Genomic DNA, 20102 nt, shown 5'->3' on the forward strand with positions numbered 1-20102 from the left:
TGACCATATTTCATTAAGATCAGAAACTATGACCTCTATTGTCTACGCAATGTTTTTCTATGTTTTGACCTAGTGACCTAGTTTCTGACCCCAGATGACCCACATACAATCCCAATCCAGCTTTCATCAAGATAAACATTCTGACGAAATTTCTTAAAGATCTGATGGAAACTGTGCCCTCTATTGTCTACACAAGGTTTTTCTATGATTTGACCTAGTTTCTGACCCCAGATGACCCGAATACAATCCCAATCCAGCTTTCATTAAGATAAACATTCTGACAAAATTTCATAAAGATCTGATGGAAACTGTGACCTCTATTGTCTACACAAGGTTATTCTATGATTTGACCTAGTGACCTAGTTTTTGACCCCAGATGACCTAAATACAATCCCAACCCAGATTTCATCAAGATAAACATTCTGACCAAATTTCATAAAGATTGGATGAAAACTGTGATCTCTGCTGTCTAACAAAAGGTTGACGGACGGACGCACATCGGACATCACATAAGGTCACCATGTCACTTTGTTACAGGTGAGCTAAAAATCATTTAGCTGTAGGATAAAAGGGCAAGCCTCGCAGTGTAAACCTTTCTTCAACTCATGGGCTGAACTTAAGTACACAATCATACCAACAGTATTCTCTATATCTCTTTCATATAGGGCAAGTTTACTTTGCCAAATGACATGCGCTGAAATGACTGTGAAAGAGGCCATAGAACCATAATGCTGACAATATCGGATATGGGTTATTATGCCATAGTTTACTCTTCTCAATAAAATCACAGCTTTTTAAATCAAAATATAAACACAACAAACAAAAATGACTTATATTCATATTTATTTAATGAAAGTTTGGTTTAAGCAAATAACCTTTTCAACAGGAAAATTTGTGTCAAGATGTCAGGTAATTTATTGGTATTGTTGAAACAAATTATGTACATGGTACAAAATAACCATAAATGATATGACTTTTTTTTCAACCTTACGAAGACAAAAAAAACTGTATAATATTACAATTTTGCAATTAAAAAATAGAATTCATAAATCATTGATTGCATTAAAACAATACATAATATACACAGTGAGAACTATTTACAAAGGTATATAAAGAAAGCCAAAAGAGATCTTGAAAACTGCATAAAATAGTTGTTCAGTTCATTAAGAATCACACATAAAGCTGTATCATGGGCTTTCTTCCCAAAAAGTGGAAAAAAACAACTGTGATCATAATATTCTTATCATTTCTTACATTAACATGTAAACAATACTTGTTTATGTCATATCTAATACGAAAGCAACCATCAGAGGCCACAATACATACTGCAAAATACAAAAGTGCATACAACTGCGCCGTGCTCTGGGGAAACTGGACTTGATGAATGGCTGATTCATGGGCTTAACCCTTTGCATGCTGGGAAATTTGTCCTCTGCTAAAATGTTGTCTGCTGAATTTCAAAATTTGGAATTTTCTTCGAGTTTTTTCAAAGAATACTATCAGAACAGCAAACAGTTTGGATCCTGATGAGACTCCACGTTATGTGGCGTCTCATCTGGATCCAAACTGTTTGCAAAGGTCTTTAAAATTCGGTTCACGCACTGAAAGAGTTAAAGTGTCGTGCCAGATTTCGATTTCAGAATTTCGAGGTTTTTAGTCCGCATAGGACTAATAAGTGACAACGCTCTCTGCAGAGATGTTTTTGTTTCAAAAAGACTTCCTATAAACAAGAAGTTCTTTAAAATTGAAAAGCGTCGTCCCTGACACTGTACGTTCATGCAGGAAGTCTGCTATCACAGATCATGGCTCCAGATTATTAAATAATAAGCAATTACATCAATGTTTTTAAAACAAACTTACATTTTAAAACAAAATGTACTTGAAATTTTCCTTAAACAAGCAATGTGTTTGTGAAACACTATGTCCCCATATATATGACCTTTGACCTTGAAGGATGACCTTGACTTTTCACCACTCAAAAATGTGTAGCTCCATGAGATACACATGCATGCCAAATATCAAGTTGCTAGCTTCAATATTGCAAGTGTACATTTTATGAGCGATTTTGACCCATATATTTGACCTTTGACCTTGAAGGATGACCCTGACCTTGACCTTTCACCACTCAAAATGTGCAGTTCTATGAGATACACATGCATGCCAAATATGAAGTTGCTATCTTCAATATTGCAAAAGTTATGGCAAATGTTAAAGTTGGGGCAAACAAACAAACCAACAGACAGGGCAAAAACAATATGTCCCCCGTTACAGTGGTGGGGAACATAAAAAAAACACGAACATATCATGTAAAACAAGAACATAAATATGTTTACAGACTAGTTGATAAGTTAATAAAACAGGTAAAATATATGACATTATGAGGTTTACAAACTTTCATGACACCAACCGTTATTGTCCTATATACAAATCTTTTAAAAATATAAATTGCCAAATTTGATCACAAGTCAAATGAGAACATCTTAATATGAAAGACTTTAATCAGGATATGTGAAAAACATGAATTATGAAATGAACCACCACAAACCATTTTCACAATGTGACTCGCCACTTTTAGACTGAGAGGGTGGGGTGGAGGTTCATAAATAAGCGATAATACACTTCAACAAAATATAAATACTATACAATTTTCCACTCTTTTATTCAATAGTGATATTGGACAAAATTAATTATGAACACGACCAAGCTGTCAAATAAATGCTGCATAGTGTTTTAGATTTAATTTTTATTTATTTTATAAAACAGTAAGCCTCAGAGAATATAACATATTCTAATAAATCAGCCATGATTAATTTCTATAAAAAGCCCACACAATCATTTTCTAAATCTCAGAAATTAAACCAACATCTACATGTATTTAATTGTAAAGTTTGTTTAGTGGTAATTTATGCTATTTATGTTTAAGCTTTTGCATAATGGAATTTTATTTTATTCTGTTCACAAACTGACATATAGATAACATCCAGTAAGAAAGAAATTACAACAAACTTGATTCTTTCTAAACTTGTTGAATGAACATGATCACTGTGCATTTGTTGGTGAGGGACCAAACTCTCCACGTGGAACTGAGGTATAACACAAACCCCTGCTTAATATCCCTTCAAACCAATAAAGATTAAGCAGTAGTTTCTTTTTTTAACACAAATCATATCTTTCAAGCAATACATTGAAGAAATGTAAAAATGGAACGAACTTGCACTGCCTGAAGAACACATAAAACCCCAATAATACTACATCCAAATCAGGAGACTTAGGCCTTTAGCCAAGGATGAGATTCTAGTGCAGCTTTACTTCTGTCGCCGTAATCATACAGGAGTTCCTCTCCTTCAGTGATGTCCCTTGAAGCCACCAGAATAAGATACGGGTCTCCCTTCACATCCACTAGCTTTGTGTGGCAGTTACCCTTGGTCTTGCTGTGATTTAGTAGACGACCCAGCTTCCCAGATTCTTCTGTGGCATCAATACTGAACATGCACAATGAGACAGTTTCATATACGTTTGTATTAATAATATTGATTTTAGGACTAACATTGTTGTTTTGATTTTTGTTGCAATTTTAGAAAGTATTCAATTCATAAAACAGAGGTCAGTAAGTCACCTTCTAACTGTTCCTGTGTGAGCTTAGCTCATCTTAGCAGTTAACATAACATTAAATCGCAAATGCCCTTGAATACAAGAGCTTGTCACAGTAGTGCCAAATCCCCGCCGAAATGTGTTTGCTTGTATGACAACATTTGTTTTAGAGAGTAGAATAATATTTGTAAAAACAAATAAAGGGAGATAATTCAATATGCTCCGGATAAAAATTTACTTTGAAATTAAATAAAGGGAGATAATTCAAACACTAAGGTAGATAGAGTTATGGTTCTTAGTCACTGCACTTCTCCTACTTGCCATCTGTTTATATTTCAAGTTTCAAGTAAATCCCTTCAAAAGATTTAGAGTTATGATCCGGACAAAAATTTACTTTAAAATTATATAAAAGGGGAGATAATTCAAAAACTAAGGTAGATAGAGTTGTGGTTCTTGGTCACAGCACTTCTCCTACTTGCCATCTGTTTATATTTCAAGTCTCAAGTAAATCCTTTTAGTAGATTTAGAGTTATGCTCCGGACAAAAATTTATTTTAAAATTATATAAAAGGGGATATAATTCAAAAACTAAGGTAGATTGAGTTATGGTTCTTGGTCACTGCACTTCTACTAGTTGCGATTTGTTTATATTTCAAGTTTCAAGAAAATCCGTTTAGTAGATTTAGAGTTATGCTCCCGACAAAAAATTACTTGAAAGTTATATTAAAGGGGAGATAATTAAAAAACTAAGGTACTTTAACTACTTGCCATCTGTTTATATTTCAAGTTTCAAGTAAATCCCTTCAGTAGATTGAGAGTTATACTCCAGACAACAATTTTCTTTAAAATTATATAAAAGGGGAGATAATTAAAAAACTAAGGTAGATAGAGTTGTGGTTCTTTGTCACTGCACTTCTCCTAGTTTTCATCTGTTTATATTTCAAGTTTCAAGTAAATCCCTTAAGTATATTTAGAGTTATGCTTCGGACAAAAATTTACTTTAGTTATATAAAAGGGAAGATAATTCAAAAACTAAGGTAGATAGAGTTATGGTTCTTGGTCACTGTACTTCTCCTAGCTGCCATCTGTATATATTCTAAGTTTAAATTAAATCCATTGAATAGATTTGGAGTTATGCTTCGGACAAACTTTCGGCCGGCCGGACAGGACCAATTACTATATCCCCTCTGAATTTTTTTTCGGCGGGGATAAAAAGGCAGATGAGAAATGGCCCTTGAAATGAGTTCATGACTAATACCCACACAAGTAAGGAGGCCAGAAAGGTGACTGCAAAGACACACTAGGGAGTAACATTCTGGTTGTCTACAAACTGTGCTATTTTGGACAAATTATGCAATATTTGCAAACATGAAGTGGTTTTTATTCAAAACCACATGTTTCCTTAGGGCATGGATACCCCCACATCAGAATACTTCTATGCAGAATAAATGCAACAAAGTACCAGTAAATGAAAAACAAGGGAAAAATTGTCACAAAACCAGGTTTTCAATTTGACAAAAAAAATAATCTGATAAAGGGAGACAACTCAAACTGAAAATGTGCATTGTAAATGTTACTGATTGTTCATAGTTACCCCCCTTGTTTCAAATTTAATACATTTTTAGTTGTGGCGACCTTGACCTTTGAGATATCTACGTAATTCTTTTGTGTGACACACCGTCCAATGATGGTAAACAAATGTGCCAAATGATGTTAAAATCTCGAAATGAATGACATAGTTATGGCCTGGACAAGCTCATTTATGACCATTTTTTACCTTAAAACTCAAAGTGTGACCTTGACCTTGAAGATATTGACGTAATTCTTTCACGCGACACACCGTCTAATGATGGTGGACAAATGTGCCAAAGGATTTAAAATCTCACAATGAACAACAAAGTTATGGCCCAAGCTTGTTCCGCCCGCCGACATTCGCCAATCTAATAACCAGTTTTTTCCTTCTGAAAACCTGGTTAACAAGAAACCTTCGGAGACAGGTGATGCTCCCCAAATTTTTTTTTGGCACAAAATTGCACTATATATTCAGATAAAAGGAAACGTCTTGAGGGGCATAACTTTGGACAAAATAATACAATGGATGGTTTAGCAACTTAAAAATTTCAAAGGGCCATAACTCTCTAAATAAATCATCTAACCAGACCCCACAAATAACATGCGCATCTCCTCAAGGTTATTAAGCTTCCTATAAAGCTTCATTGAATTCCAGTCAGTAGTTGGGGAGAAATAGCCCAGACAAGAATTGCACTATATTTACAGTTTATAGAAAATTTCAAAGGGCCATAACTATGTGAAAAATCATCCGACCATAACCGGCTGATAATATGCACATCTCCTGTGGGTAGTGAAGCTTCCCATAAAGTTTCATTGTATTCCCGTAATAAGTTGCTGAGAAATAGCTCGGACAAGAATTGCACTATATGTACAATGGAAAATTTCAAAGGGCCATAACTCTGTTAAAAATCATCCGACGAGAACCGGCTGAAAATATGTATATCTCCTCTTAGTAGTGAAGCTTCCCATAAAGTTTCATTGAATGTTGTCATTAGTTGCTGAGAAATAGCCCGGACAAAAAATGCTTTATATGTAAAGTTAATGGAAAATTTCAAAGGGCCATAACTCTGTGAAAAATCATCCGACCAGAACCAGCTGATTATATGCACATCTCCTCTTGGTAGTGAAGCTTCCCATAAAGTTTTATTGAATTCCGGTCATTAATTGCTGAGAAATAGCCCGACAAAAATTGTGCACGGACGGACACACGGACAGACGAAGCGGCGACTATTTGCTCCCCCCAATTTTTTTTGGGGGGGAGCATAAGAATGATAGAAAGTGAAATAAACAGTTTTACTTCCATTCAGCTAAAATCCTAATGTTTTCAAAAGAGCAATACACACATCTTACCAGTATTTCTTGTTCAAGAAATGAAAGTAGTACATGTAGCAACCCTTTGTTGGGTCTATGGCATATCTTTCCTCTCGTTCCTTGGCGGCATTAAGATCTATAAGATCTCCAGCATATTCGACAACAAAATCTCCACGCCCGAATGCCTTTGTGGCGATCACACCTCGACCCTTGTTGTCAAACTCAACAACCTGAAATAATAATCAAAATTTTCCAATGAGCTGTTCTCTGACAAAACTGTTCTTACTGTGTTCACAGGCTAATATGGGACAGACCTTTTGACAAAACAAAAAATTCCATTCAAGAGTAGTTCCAGATTAGCCTGTGCAGCCTGCACAAACTTATCTAGAAGATACTTTATGCACTTGTATAATCCCGGTTTACGGACATCCAGCTCACATACGTTTTAAAAGTTGGCTATGTATTGACTGCTGGTTAAAAGTGATCATCATTTGGTTGAAGTTACTAAAAGGAAATAAAAGTACATACACATTTCATCCACCTGATTTAATACTCTTTTGATAATGCAATTAGCATTTTTCAGAAATGGTCAAGAAAGTTTTCGTCAAAACTTATTTAGTCATGATAAAAACAAGAGTTTTGCTGTCGCAGAGATATGTCCCCCAAGCACCAATGTCAAAAGAGGTCATCTACAGTCCAAGACAAATACACATGTGAAGTATCAAGCCAATCGGTAGATTTTTGACAAATTATCGATTGGAAACCATTTTCAAACTGATTGTGAAAGTGACCTTTGACCAAGTGACCCTAATTTCAATAGGGGTCATCTACTGCCCAAGTTCAATGCACATAGGAAGTATCAAGCCAATCCGTCAATTCGTTGACGAGTTATTGATCGGAAATGTTTTTTTTTCACCTATTGTGAGTGACCATGACCGTTGACCTAGTGACCCTTATTTCAATAAGGGTCATCTACTGTCAGAGGCCAATGCACATGAGAATGATCAAGCCAATCAGTCAAATTGTTGACCAGTTATTGATCAGAAACAATGTTCCCATTTATTGTTACAGTGACCATGACCTTTGACCCCGATTTCAATAGGGGTCATCTTCTGCTGTCCAAGTCCAATGAAGTATGAAGCCAATTGGTCAATTCGTTGTCGGGTTATTGATCGGAAACCCTTTTCACAATTATTGTGACAGTGATCTTTGACCTAGATACCCCAATTTCAATAGGGGTCATCTACTGCCGAAGGCCAATGCACATGTAAAGTATCAAGCCATTGGTTTATTAATTGACAAGTTATCGATCGGAATAGAATTTCCCACTAACTGTGACGGTGAACATGACCTTGTGACCCTAATTTCAATAGGGGTCATCAAATGTCCAAGTAAAATACACATGGAAAGTATCAAGCCAATTGGTCAATTTGTCGACAAGTTATTGATCCGAAACTATTTTCAAACTTATTGTGCCAGTGACCTTGACCTCTAACCTAGTGACCCCAACGTCAATAGCGGTCATCTTCTGTGCAAGGCCAATCCACTTGTGCAGTAACAAGCCAAATGGTCAATGCTTGATGAGTTATTGATCGAAAACGATTTTCACACATATTATATTGACCTTGACCTTTGACATTGTGATCGCAATTTCAATAGGGGCCATGTACTGTCCATGGCCAATGCACAAGTAAAGTTTCAAGCAAATTTGTCAATTCCTTGACGAGTTATTGATCGGAAACAAACTGGTCTACCAACAGACCGACCGACATCCAGCAAAACAATATACCCCGTCTTCTTCGAAGGGGGGAAATAAACTTGGGAGCATTGCTCTGTGAAAAGGGGATTCAATTTTATCTTGGTAAAGTGTCGTCCTAGAAATTGAGAAAGCCCAAGTTCAGGCTGATCAGGGAAGACACTTTCTGTTTTTAATGTATTTTTCCTTTAAAGGAAGAATCTTCTTTCAAACAAGAAACCGTCGGAGACAGGTGCTGCTTCCCAAAGTTTTTTTTTGTCACAACATTGCACTATATATTCAAATAACAGGGTTTCCGCTGTCGATCGCCATTGGCGCCAATGGCGACAAAATAAATATTCTGGCGACTAATTTTCGCAAATGGTGATTTTTCGAAAATCCGCATTTTTTCTGCTTAATATTTCCTTCAAATGACATAAGATGCTCTGTTTACCAGCCACTTTATGGCAGTCATTATGCAATCGATTTCCGTGATGTAAGCGACACTGCTAAAATCAATGGAGCATGGGACTGTCGCAAAGCGGCATGCAATGGTGATAATTGTGATTATCTGAGGTGTTGTTACAAGTTATCTTAATTGGTTGGCAGTTTTATTGCTTCAGAGATAAAGCAACATTGAAATATACCGACTTTGCGCTTAAATGTGAAGTGTTTGTCATAGTGTTCGAAGCCGATTCAAGACCGTTACGTTGACAACAATGACAATCAAAAAGGCAAGTATCCATTGTTTTTAGAAAAATTGGGGTAATTATAGAAAGTAACTAGAGCTTTGTCACAGACGTGACGAATACCCCCACATGCCGCATTGACACATAATATTTTGCATGTTGTCTTCACAAAAAACAGCGGACACCATGCTCAATTTTTAAAACGCACTAAGTGACCCCTTGACCTAGGTTTTGACCCAGAAAGGACCATGTTCTAACTTGGCCTTAAGATCATCTCCATAAAACTTCTGACCAAGTTTGGTGAAGATCGGATGTAAACTACTTGAATTAGAGAGTGGACACCATGCTGAATGTTAAAAAACGCACTCAGTGACCCCGTGACCTAGTTTTAGGCCTGGAATAGCCCATGTTCAAACTTGTCCTAGAGATCATTTAGATAAAACTTGTAACCAAGTTTGGTGAGGAATGGATGAAAACTACTTGAATTAGAGAGCGGACAACATGGTGAGGTTTAAAACGCACTAAGATACCCCGTGACCTAGTTTTTGACCCGGCATGACCCATATTCAAACTTGACCAGGACATCATCTAGATACATGTACAACTTCTGACCAAGTTTGGTGAAGATTAGAAGAAAACTACTTGAATTAGAGAGCGGACAACATTGTGATGTTTAAAACACACCAAGTGACCCCGTGACCTTGTTTTTGACCCGGCATGACCCATATTCATTTGGTGAAGATTGGATAAAAACTACTTGAATTAGAGAGCAGACAACATGGTGAGGTTTAAAACACACTAAGTGACCCCGTGACCTAGTTTTTGACCCGGCAAGGCCCATGTTCGAACTTGTTCTACACATCATCTAGTAACAACTTCTGACCAAGTGTGGTGATGATTGGATTTAATTTACTTGACATAGAGAGTGGACACCATGCTCAATGTGAAGAACGTACTAAGTGACCCTGTGACCTACTTTTTGATCTGGCATGGCCCATGTTCGAACTTGGCTTTCAGATCGTCTAGATAAAACTTCTGACAAAGTTTGGTGAAGATCGGATGAAAACTACTTGAATAAGAGAGAGGACACCATGCTGAATGTTAAAAAACACACTAAGTGACTCCGTGGCCTAGTTTTTGATCTGGCATGGCCCATGTACAAACTTGGCCTTAAGATCATCTAGATACAACTTCTGACCAAGTTTGGTGAAGATCGGATGAAAACTACTTGAATTAGAGAGCGGACAACATGCTGAATGTTTAAAATGCACTAAGTCACCCCGTGACTTAGTTTTTGACCTGGCAAGGCCCATGTTCGAAATTGGCCTTAAGATTATCTAGATACAACTTCTGACCAAGTTTGGTGAAGATCAGATGAAAACTACTTGAATTAGAGAGCGGACAACATGCTGAATGTTTAAAACGCACTAAGTGACCCCGTCACCTAGTTTTTGACCCGGCAAGGCCCATGTTCAAACTTGGCCTAGACATCATGTAGATACAACTTCTGACCAAGTTTGGTGAAGATCGGATGAAAACTACTTGAATTAGAGAGCGGAAACTTAATACGGACCGACAGACCGACCGACCAACAGACAAGTTCACAGTGACACTCCTATATACCCCCTAAACTTCGTTTGTGGGGGTATAATAAAACATTTTACATGTATTGGTTCTATTTAAACGTGACATAATATTTCTGTTTTAAGCATCAAAATGGCAAGTTCAGTGTGTATAACAACTTTTAGAAAGTGAACATTAGATTCTGATAATGTTTAGACTCATTCAAAAATGCAAACGGTTCCCCGCTAACATTCACCAGCTTACAAACACAAACCATACAAAGACATTTGTTAATCAGAATTTTCTTTCCTTCAATATGATTTCCAACACACAATCTATGCTGTGTGAACTCTTTATATCCTCAAAACTAATCAATTCATTTACTACTGGATGTACTGTTTTAAAAAAGATGAACATAGTTAAGCACATGAAAATCAATTTGACATTTGATATACACAAATGCTTATTATATTTGACTGTTGTGCTATGGCCTATGGGCTCTATGTAGTAGGTCATATGCTAGCATTCATTTATATAATTTATATACTACACATTAATTGATTATTATTAGTATTATATTACTATTTTAATAATTCCCTTTTTGTATTTTCAGATAACCAGAAAGCTGCTGAAGCACCCAAACTGTGGCAACATATTCAGGCTGCTAAGGTGTCAATCAACAAGACTTACAACTGATTGAATGTGCCTTTATTAAATGAACAATGTTAAATGTGTTGTTATTATTAATAATACTGTTATTAAATCAATGCATATAACATACTGTAAAATGCTCAGTTTTTGTTTGTATTATAATAACATGATCTTCATTTCCCAAATGTAACCCCAGTGTGGCAACAACTTTTTTAATTTGGCGAAAGCAAGTGGCAACAACTTTTTAAAGCCCAGAGGGAACCCTGGATAAAAGGAAACGTCTTGAGGGGCATAACTTTGGACAAAATAATACAATGGATGGTTTAGCAGCTTCAAAATTTCAAAGGGCACACTCTCTAAATAAATCATGTAACCAGATGTAACCCCAGTGTGGCAACAACTTTTTTAATTTGGCGAAAGCAAGTGGCAACAACTTTTTAAAGCCCAGAGGGAACACTGGATAAAAGGAAACGTCTTGAGGGGCATAACTTTGGACAAAATAATACAATGGATGGTTTAGCAGCTTCAAAATTTCAATGGGCACACTCTAAATAAATCATGTAACCAGAACCCACAATTAACATGCGCATCTCCTCAAGGTAGTTATGCTTCCCATAAAGCTTCATTGAATTCCAGTCAGTAGTTGCTGAGAAAATGCCCAGACAAGAATTGGACTATATGTACAGTTAATGGTAAATTTAAAAGGGCCATAACTCTCTAAATAAATCATCTAACCAGAACCCACTAATTACATGCGCATCTCCTCAAGGTATTTAAGCTTCGCATAAAGCTTCATTGTATTCCAGTCAGTAGTTGGGGAGAAATAGCCTGGACAAGAATTGCACTATATGTACAGTTTATAGAAAATTTCAAAAGGCCATAACTCTGTGAAAAATCATCCGACCATAACCGGCTGATAATATGCACATCTCCTGTTAGTGAAGCTTCCCATAAAGTTTCATTGAATTCCCGTTATAAGTTGCTGAGAAATAGCTTGGACAAGATTGCACTATATGTACAATGGAAAATTTCAAAGGGTCATAACTCTGTGAAAAATCATCTGACGAGAACCGGCTTATAATATGCACATCTCTTGGTAGTAAAGCTTCCCATAAAGTTTCATTGAATTCCAGTCATAAGTTGCTGATAATAGCCCGGACAAGAATTGCACTATATGTACAGTTAATGGAAAATTTTAAAGGGCCATAAGTTTGTGAAAAATCCTCCGACCAGAACTGGCTGATAATATGCACATCTCCTTTTGGTAGTGAAGCTTCCCATAAAGTTTCATTGCATTCCGGTCATTAGTTGCTGAGAAATAGCCCGGACAAGAATTGCACTATATGTACAGTTAATGGAAAATTTCAAAGGGTCATAACTCTGTGAAAAATCATCTGACTAGAACCGGCTGATAATATGCACATCTCTTGGTATCTGACTAGAACCACAGTCTGCAAAATTCCCCTATCGCCTGATCGCCAATGCGATGAAATCTTGGCTCTGGCGATAGAAAAATTGAATATAGATCGCCTGAATTGCAATGAAAAAAAAATCAGAGAAAATAAAGAAATAAATAATAAATTTACGCATTTCAGGTGAAAATTCTTACAGTGACACCGCTTGGTTACTTCCCTTAGTTTTCTATCATTAGTGATCTCCCTTAGCTGTTATAGAGAATTTAAAGTCCGGCTCGCATATTAAAAATGTCGTAATACTTTTGGTAAATTGAACTTGAATTCTACGCCGATAAATGAAATAATAGTGCGCATTTTTGTTTTTAAATTTAGTAAAACAGTTGAATGTGTGTTATTTATAGCTTTGAAATTATTGAATAACCGTAACAGTGTAACACGGGCCGCCTTGTAACACTTCAATATTTACACATGTCGTTATTACCCGATGTATCATGACCGACTGATGTAAAAGCTTATCCAGTCAACTAGCATACATGGGCATTCAGGCTTAGATCAAAAGATGAAAGTAAGTGTCATTTTGCCGAGGGAAGTGGACAACGACAATGAGCGAGGCATGGTATTGTAATGCGCATAGGGGGGTTGGAGGGTTAGGGCAAGGGGTCGGGTTTGGGTTAGCCTTAACCCATACCTAAACCCTAACCCGACCCCTAACCTAATCATAACTGGGGTTATCTCCCCATATACCATGCCTGGCTCGTTGTAATTGTCCTCTTCCCTTTTGCCGACAATTTTGATAGTTTTCTGTTCTGGAAGCGCATTTAGTACACCGCCTAGCAGGTGGAGTTAAGCGGTACATTAACATCGATAGTAACAAATGAGAACGCGCGCAGTGTATATACATATGCAGAAGTTTACCTAAGCGATGAAATTACATCGTTATGGACATGTTTTTACGCACAAAAAGTTAACACGCGCAATACATTCCCAACAGTAAATATGAATACGATTTACTCTAGGGTGTTATACTGTTTACTTGTTTCGTGTTTCAAAACTCTTAAAAAATAATTCCCCAGTCGATGTGCAATTTATTTTGAATTCATAACCATACACACGTAAACTAACTCACCCGTGCATAGTGCCAATGTATCCATACGTAGACGACTTTATTTTATATCCCTCTTAGTTTATTATGTAAGTAAAGGCATACAAATACAAAACATTTGTCAAAATATAGTGATCAATTAAATAAAAACACTTGAACTCATGAGCCCAGTTGTTTATCATTCATATGATTAAGATCGATACCCGTGAACACCGGTTTTGTATTGTATTTTTACTGGTAACTACTTGCTGCCGAGAATTACACTTTTACTTTTAAAGCCAATAATTTTTAAACTGAAACTGAAAGCTACGACGGAATAAAAGTTTGAAACCTGGAATACTGATTTGTTTACAATCTTATGGTCTTACGGTTAACCCCCCCATGTGTTTCGTCCTTTCATGATAATTTCATTGTAAATTAATTCATTTTTTTCTGGCTATGAAAAATTTCCTCTGGCTATGACTTTTTTGAAGTTTCATAGCCACATTGGCTATGAAGACAAAAAAGTGAGTTTTGCAGACTGGAACCAGCTGATAATATGCAGATGTCCTCTTGGTAGTTAAGCTTCCCATAAAGTTTCATTGAATTCCAGTCATTAGTTGCTGAGAAATAGCCCGGACAAGAAATGCACTATATGTACAGTTAATGGAAAATTTCAAAGGGCCATAACTCTGTGAAAAATCATCCGACCAGAACCGGCTGATAATATGCACATCTCTTGGTAGTGAAGTTTCCCATAAAGTCTAATTGAATTCTGGTCATTAATTGCTGAGAAAATTGAGCACGGACAGACGGACACACACACTGACAGACAAAGCGGCGACTATATGCTCGGATAATGCTCTCCCCAAAAATTTAGGGGGAGCATAAAAAATCCAGTTTAGGTGGAAAGTGTGATCCCTGATAAGCCTGCGCAGACTGCATTAAACCCCTTTTTCACAGAGCGAGGCTTATGTGCATGCAAAGCCACCAACCTTCAAGCCCTCCTCACAACAATTCAAAATTTTGGAAACTAAATCCTCTTCTTTCTGTTTCTGAAAAACAATAAGCATCAATTTAAGTTAATGTTTTAAATTTTAAAGGTTACAACACTACAGCTGTAATACTATTTTAGTCAAATCCAATACACCAGTAATGCATGCAAAGGCAAACTTCAACTTTCAACTAATTATTTGAATGAAAAATATGTAATCACATACAAGTGGTGATTAAATGTTGACAATAAAGTGATTACATTATAAGTGGTTCTTGATTATCCATTACCAAAGCCATAAATTAAAAGTAATCAACACCACTACAGAAGTATGAAACACTTATATAAATAAAGTCATCAAAACAAGCATTTTTCTCCCTATTAGTCCATTATTCTTTGGTCAATTATATTTCAGTACCTCAATCTCTATTTTACTTTTCCTATCACTTCTTCTCACAGCAAAATAATCAGTGACTAGAGTATTTTTCAGGTTATCTGGTTCTGTTTGCCTGGAAATAACACAATAGCAGTCAAATAATTGGAGCATCTTATTTTACAAGCTGGAAAGCCAAATGCATAATCTTGAATAAATACATAAATTATCCGGTGTTTGAGATTTTGAGTATATTAAAAATACATATGAATTAAAAACAGAAATAATGACTCAATGAAGTATGTGTTAAAATAACAGATTTAGGATAAACATACTTTTTTCTAACAGTCTTGGGTTTTGCTTGAGTATTTGCAGAAGACACATTGATCTGTTCTGATTTGTTTGCTGCCATTTTTTTCCTTCGCCCACGACGACGAGATTTGGGTCTCGGTGTTTCCAAACTCGACTCTTTCTTCTTAATATCTGCAGAAGTTTCATTAATGGATTTTTCATGATTGTCAATTTCTTTGTTCAGCTTTTCTGTGAGACCCTGAAATCAAAATACAGAAGAACAGTGACCTACATGTTTATTAACCTTACAAAACCCATGCAACACTAGAAATGTTTTTACACAACCTCAAGACGCCTTAAAATGCCAATATGATTTTTCAAGACGGCTGTTTGAAAACATAGGAATTGCCTGGACAGGCTTTACCATCGCATAGAAGGCAGATGGATAGCATACACAACACAAATGTCGCTTGGTGAATTAGTAAATGCACTGTTGTGTCACCATTAAGTCCTAATAGCAGTGCAGTATTATTAGTTACACTGTTAGTAACTGATCGTGTACGAGATATATACCGGTACACCCTCAGTAATCTTATATCATACGAAAACGAAGCTGGAGTATGGTATGAAAGTACTTAAGGTATATATCCCATACACCATCAGTTACTAACTGTGTAATGATTATATCTCAACCAAAATCTCAATTACATGGAGTGTCTGGAAATTACTTGGGGTGTATGGAAAATACACAATGGTCACGTGACCGCTCTAAGCCAATCGGATTAGGTCATTTTTGTAGGAGATGAGACATAGTTTTCTACAATGCCAAACAAATGCAACATGAATATTTGATATGGGCTTCTCAAAACAATAAAACAAGAGGGCCATGATGGCCCTGCATCGCTCACCTGACTAACCTTGCTTTATGAACTTTTTATTAGACCCATATACAATCCCAAGCCAAATTTCATTAAATAATACATTCTGCGAAATTGCATTAAGACGTAATGAAAACTGTGACCTCTTTCATCTACACAAGGTTTTACTAGAATTGGCCTGGTGACCTAATTTTTGACCCCAGATGACCCATATACGATCCAAAATCGATATTATCAAGATAAACATTCTGACCATATTTCATTAAGATCATATGAAAACTATGTTTATTGTCTTCACAAAGTTTTTCTATGATTTGACCTAGTGACCTTGTTTTTGACCCCAGATAACCCAAATACAATCCCAACCCAGATTTCATCAAGATAAACATTCTGACCTAATTTCATAAAGATTGGATGAAAACTGTGACCTCTACTGTCTACACACAAGCAAATTGTTGACTGACGCACACACATACGGACGCCAGACATCACACGGTCACATAAGCTCACCATGTCACTTCGTGACAGGTGAGCTAAAAATATACAAATCTTTAAAACTCGGATAGCCATGGCAACCAAAATCTTATAAATTTTTGTAAATCTTTTTGTCTGAAACTGGCTGTGCTTTTACGTCATTATATCACATGGACATTCATTTTTTTATATTCTTAACAAAGCAAAAATGTCAATCAGGGTGTGTCGTTTTCCTTGAAAAGCTACATGTATGTTGAAAACCCCTAAAATCTTTTCCCCAATTATAGAACTGACTTGATTTTCAAAATAATTTCACAAAATGGTCTGTGGTAAAGAAAGCAATAAAAATACAAAAAATGCGCAAGTTGAAGATATCAAGGCATTTTCCCCATTTTGTTCAGGGTTTTTCATGCTAATATGTCCCTCACGGGCATGCACCAATGCTTTTTCTAATTGAACAGAAAATTGCTGCAAACTTATATGCAATCAGAAACATTGCCTGTTGTTACCATATACCAAATATGAACTATTTTACATTGAAAGAAAAATTGCCACCTGGATATTGGTAAATGTTCTATAAATTGACAATAGAAAATAAGGGTAAAAGGGAAGAAAGCCGATATTAAGTACCTTTTTACAAGCCGGATTCTCATGTTTGTGACTTGTATGTCCAGTCTGATCGTCATCACTATTCTTCTCTGGAGTCAAAGTGGGAGTGATCAAGACTGAAGATGTGGACAGATCATGGTTCAGTGCTCCGTCATCTTCAAAATAAAAAAAATATATGTTGTAATGTAATACTTCATTGTTATACGATTGCTCATTTTAGGATTATACAATAAATCACTAACTTGAGTCTTATTCTTTTGCTGAACATTAGTGTAATATTTATGAATAGTGCATCATATCAGGGCCCTCACACTACTTTGGGGGAAGGGGTCCGCAGCCCTTAGGAGGGGGAATTTTCGCGGCGTTTCCCTTTTTGGGGGAATTTTTTACTTACTCTCTCATTATTGCATTTGTATATGTTTGCACTATATTCATTGCATTTTTCATAATTTAGTATGTTTGAAAAGATTAAATTGAAATAGAATTGAGATATAATAATCATGAGACACATCTTTCTATTAAAAAAAAAAAAAAAAAAATTTCCCAAAAGGGGAAAAAAGTATACTTTTCAGGTGGGGGACTGCCGCCGAAATTCGGCGTCAGATTTGATAGATTGAGGGCCCTGCATATGAATGTCAAACAAGCGGTGTTGTGCGAAAATGGGTCTTGTGACATGAGATAAAGCAAAAGTTGCCCTAAGCATACATGTACACGCAGTAAGGTCAAGATTTGCGGCTAAGATAGCCTGTCCGCAATTGTGACTCTTTTAAAGAAAAACTACAACAAAAAATTACATTATTATCACACATGCAGATCAAGTTCTTAATAATAAAACAAAATGTGGGCTATTCAATCAATTCTTTTTTTAAATCTTAAGTACTTAAACATTAATTAAAAAGTTTTAATACAGAATAATTATGTTCAAACCATTATTTGTTATTCCTAATTTGGATACATCGTCATCTTTTTTTTCTTCAGCTGTTTTGTTTGTTGGAAAAAAATCTGTTATTTTGGATGAGTTGAGATCGGGCAGCTTTGGTGAAGCCATCCTGAAAGTAATCCAACAGATACGTGAATCAATCAGTCTCATGACACGTATATGAGTCGCATTCTGAGAAAACTGGGCATAATACATGTGCATAAAGTGTTGTCCAAGATTAGCTCGTGCAGTTTGCACAGGCTAATCAGGGACGACACTTTCCGACTTAATTGGGTTTTTGCTAAGAAGAGACTTCATTAAAACGAAAAATGTCATAAAAGCGGAAAGTGTCGTCCCTGATTAGCCTGTGCGGACTGCATGCATTATACCCAGATTTCCCAGAATGCAACTCATTTGTAATCCTCTTGCATAAATAAACAACAGATGGATCCCAGATTTGCCACCAAAAGTATAAACTTTTTCCCTTACTTTTTACTTTTAAATAATAACTGTGTTTTTATCTTTTATCCTTGTATATTATACTTATTTTATCCTATCTTCACCTTCTTATTTTTATCTCCACATAACACAAATCCTAACACTGTTTCCAGACAACGCGCATGATAATAATAATGGTTCACGATTGTCAGCAGTATACCATAGATGTAGATATTACGATTGGTAGACGACACGAGATCTATCTCGCCAAGGATTCCGGAGATAGTCTATAACGTATTTTGGAATTCGGAATTACTCAGAATACTCGGCTTTGTCCATTGCAAAAACATATATATTTAAAAGAACCGTTGACATTTTTGAAACTTTGGATTAATATCAATATTATGCAAGCATAACATATCATGTAAGTTGTTTTAATTTGCACATTATGAATATATTTACGATCTCTTTGTTTTTATTTATGCCAGATAATATTTTATGTGGCTAATATTTCCGATGGAAAATCGGTTTGTCAGTTGCAACTCCCAGCGACCTGGAGGGTCAATAGCTGTTAGTTGTATTATTGCAACTATCAATGTCGAATGAAAAAGACATATTGTTTTCAATGTTTTTTTAATTTACTTTGTTATGTGTGATTTGTTTATGCAATAATAGCGAAAATGCACATTTTTTCGTACAGCGCACTCGGGCAGGAACGGATTTTGAGACTGAGAGCGCCCGCAGATGATCATGCCCTCGAAAACGTGTATTATCATATATAGGCTATAGTCAAAACGCCGCGAATTTTCCCAGTCCGACGAACCAGGCCCCATTCCCAAAATGGTGAAAAACACACACTGAGAAGAAGGGGCTAAATAAAGCGGAGAAGAGGCTATATGCTTATTGAAATTAAAAAAAAAACAACAACGTAAACATCATTTGTATGAACGTATAGCTATTATTACCTTTTTCTTTCGTTGTTTTGACTTTTTCAAATTCTAAATTCTGGTTACCGGTCACTGACATGAACACATTAAGTAATTTTAGGGAACCAATATATGCAGCCTCTAAACAAATGCTGTTCAAAAATAAAAGCTTCTTTTTTTCGAAATAGTTCATAAAATATCAACAATCATTTGCATTTTGAATGATTTAATATTGTATTATTATTAAATCTTAATATTAAATGATGAACACGAAAAAGTACTCTTTACATTTAAAGAGTATTTGGAATCATGGGTAAAATTAGAAATGGTCGAACTTGAGAAGAATCCACGCTGATCGGTTTCTATTAAAAATGGTTAGAAAGCAGATTATTTATCCTTTTACGACCCCAGTTCTGTCCCATTTAATGAATGAAAACTACATTAGTTATTTTAAAATATGAAACAATCAAATTTATTGTCCATCTTTGTGTAAATACACATATTATAAAATGATGTAAACAAACTAACGAACATGGTAAGTTCATTTCGAAAGAACATTGGAACATTTTTTTTAAATAATAAAATATGTTTTA

At 35.8% G+C, this 20102-nt stretch overlaps 2 protein-coding genes across 2 annotated transcripts in view; one reads left to right on the forward strand and one right to left on the reverse strand.

Annotated features, from left to right (window-relative positions):
- Positions 1-826: 826 nt before the first annotated feature.
- LOC127870116 (N-lysine methyltransferase KMT5A-like) lies at positions 827-19657 on the reverse strand. Its single transcript, XM_052412775.1, has 8 exons — positions 19549-19657; positions 18154-18275; positions 17248-17381; positions 15310-15524; positions 15020-15110; positions 14603-14662; positions 6513-6703; positions 827-3482 (listed from the first exon to the last, which is right to left on the reverse strand). Exons 2-8 carry the CDS (start codon positions 18272-18274, stop codon positions 3269-3271), a joined length of 1026 nt encoding a protein of 341 aa, XP_052268735.1. The 5' UTR covers position 18275; positions 19549-19657; the 3' UTR covers positions 827-3268.
- Positions 19658-19760: 103 nt separating this feature from the next.
- The window catches only part of LOC127869947 (protein strawberry notch homolog 1-like), a 62469-nt gene continuing 62127 nt past the window's right edge, over positions 19761-20102 (forward strand). Inside the window, exon 1 of the mRNA XM_052412609.1 lies at positions 19761-19883. Within this exon, the coding sequence (XP_052268569.1) occupies positions 19881-19883 (3 nt within the window). The 5' untranslated portion in view covers positions 19761-19880. The remainder of the gene's footprint in view (positions 19884-20102) is intronic.

The sequence above is a fragment of the Dreissena polymorpha genome, chromosome 1 (assembly GCF_020536995.1).
Source record: "Dreissena polymorpha isolate Duluth1 chromosome 1, UMN_Dpol_1.0, whole genome shotgun sequence".
In the NCBI taxonomy this organism is placed as follows: Eukaryota; Metazoa; Mollusca; class Bivalvia; order Myida; family Dreissenidae; genus Dreissena; species Dreissena polymorpha.

What these genes read in the sequence shown, in the direction of transcription:
- LOC127870116 (XM_052412775.1), bottom strand. Translation starts at nt 18,274, where the DNA reads ATGGCTTCACCAAAGCTGCCCGATCTCAACTCATCCAAAATAACAGAT. An exon ending in ATTAGGAATAACAAATAATG is followed by an intron (nt 17,382 to 18,153) that starts GTTTGAACATAA and finishes TTTATTTTGAAG; the next exon opens with ATGACGGAGCACTGAACCAT. An exon ending in AGAATCCGGCTTGTAAAAAG is followed by an intron (nt 15,525 to 17,247) that starts GTACTTAATATC and finishes TTTTGATTTCAG; the next exon opens with GGTCTCACAGAAAAGCTGAA.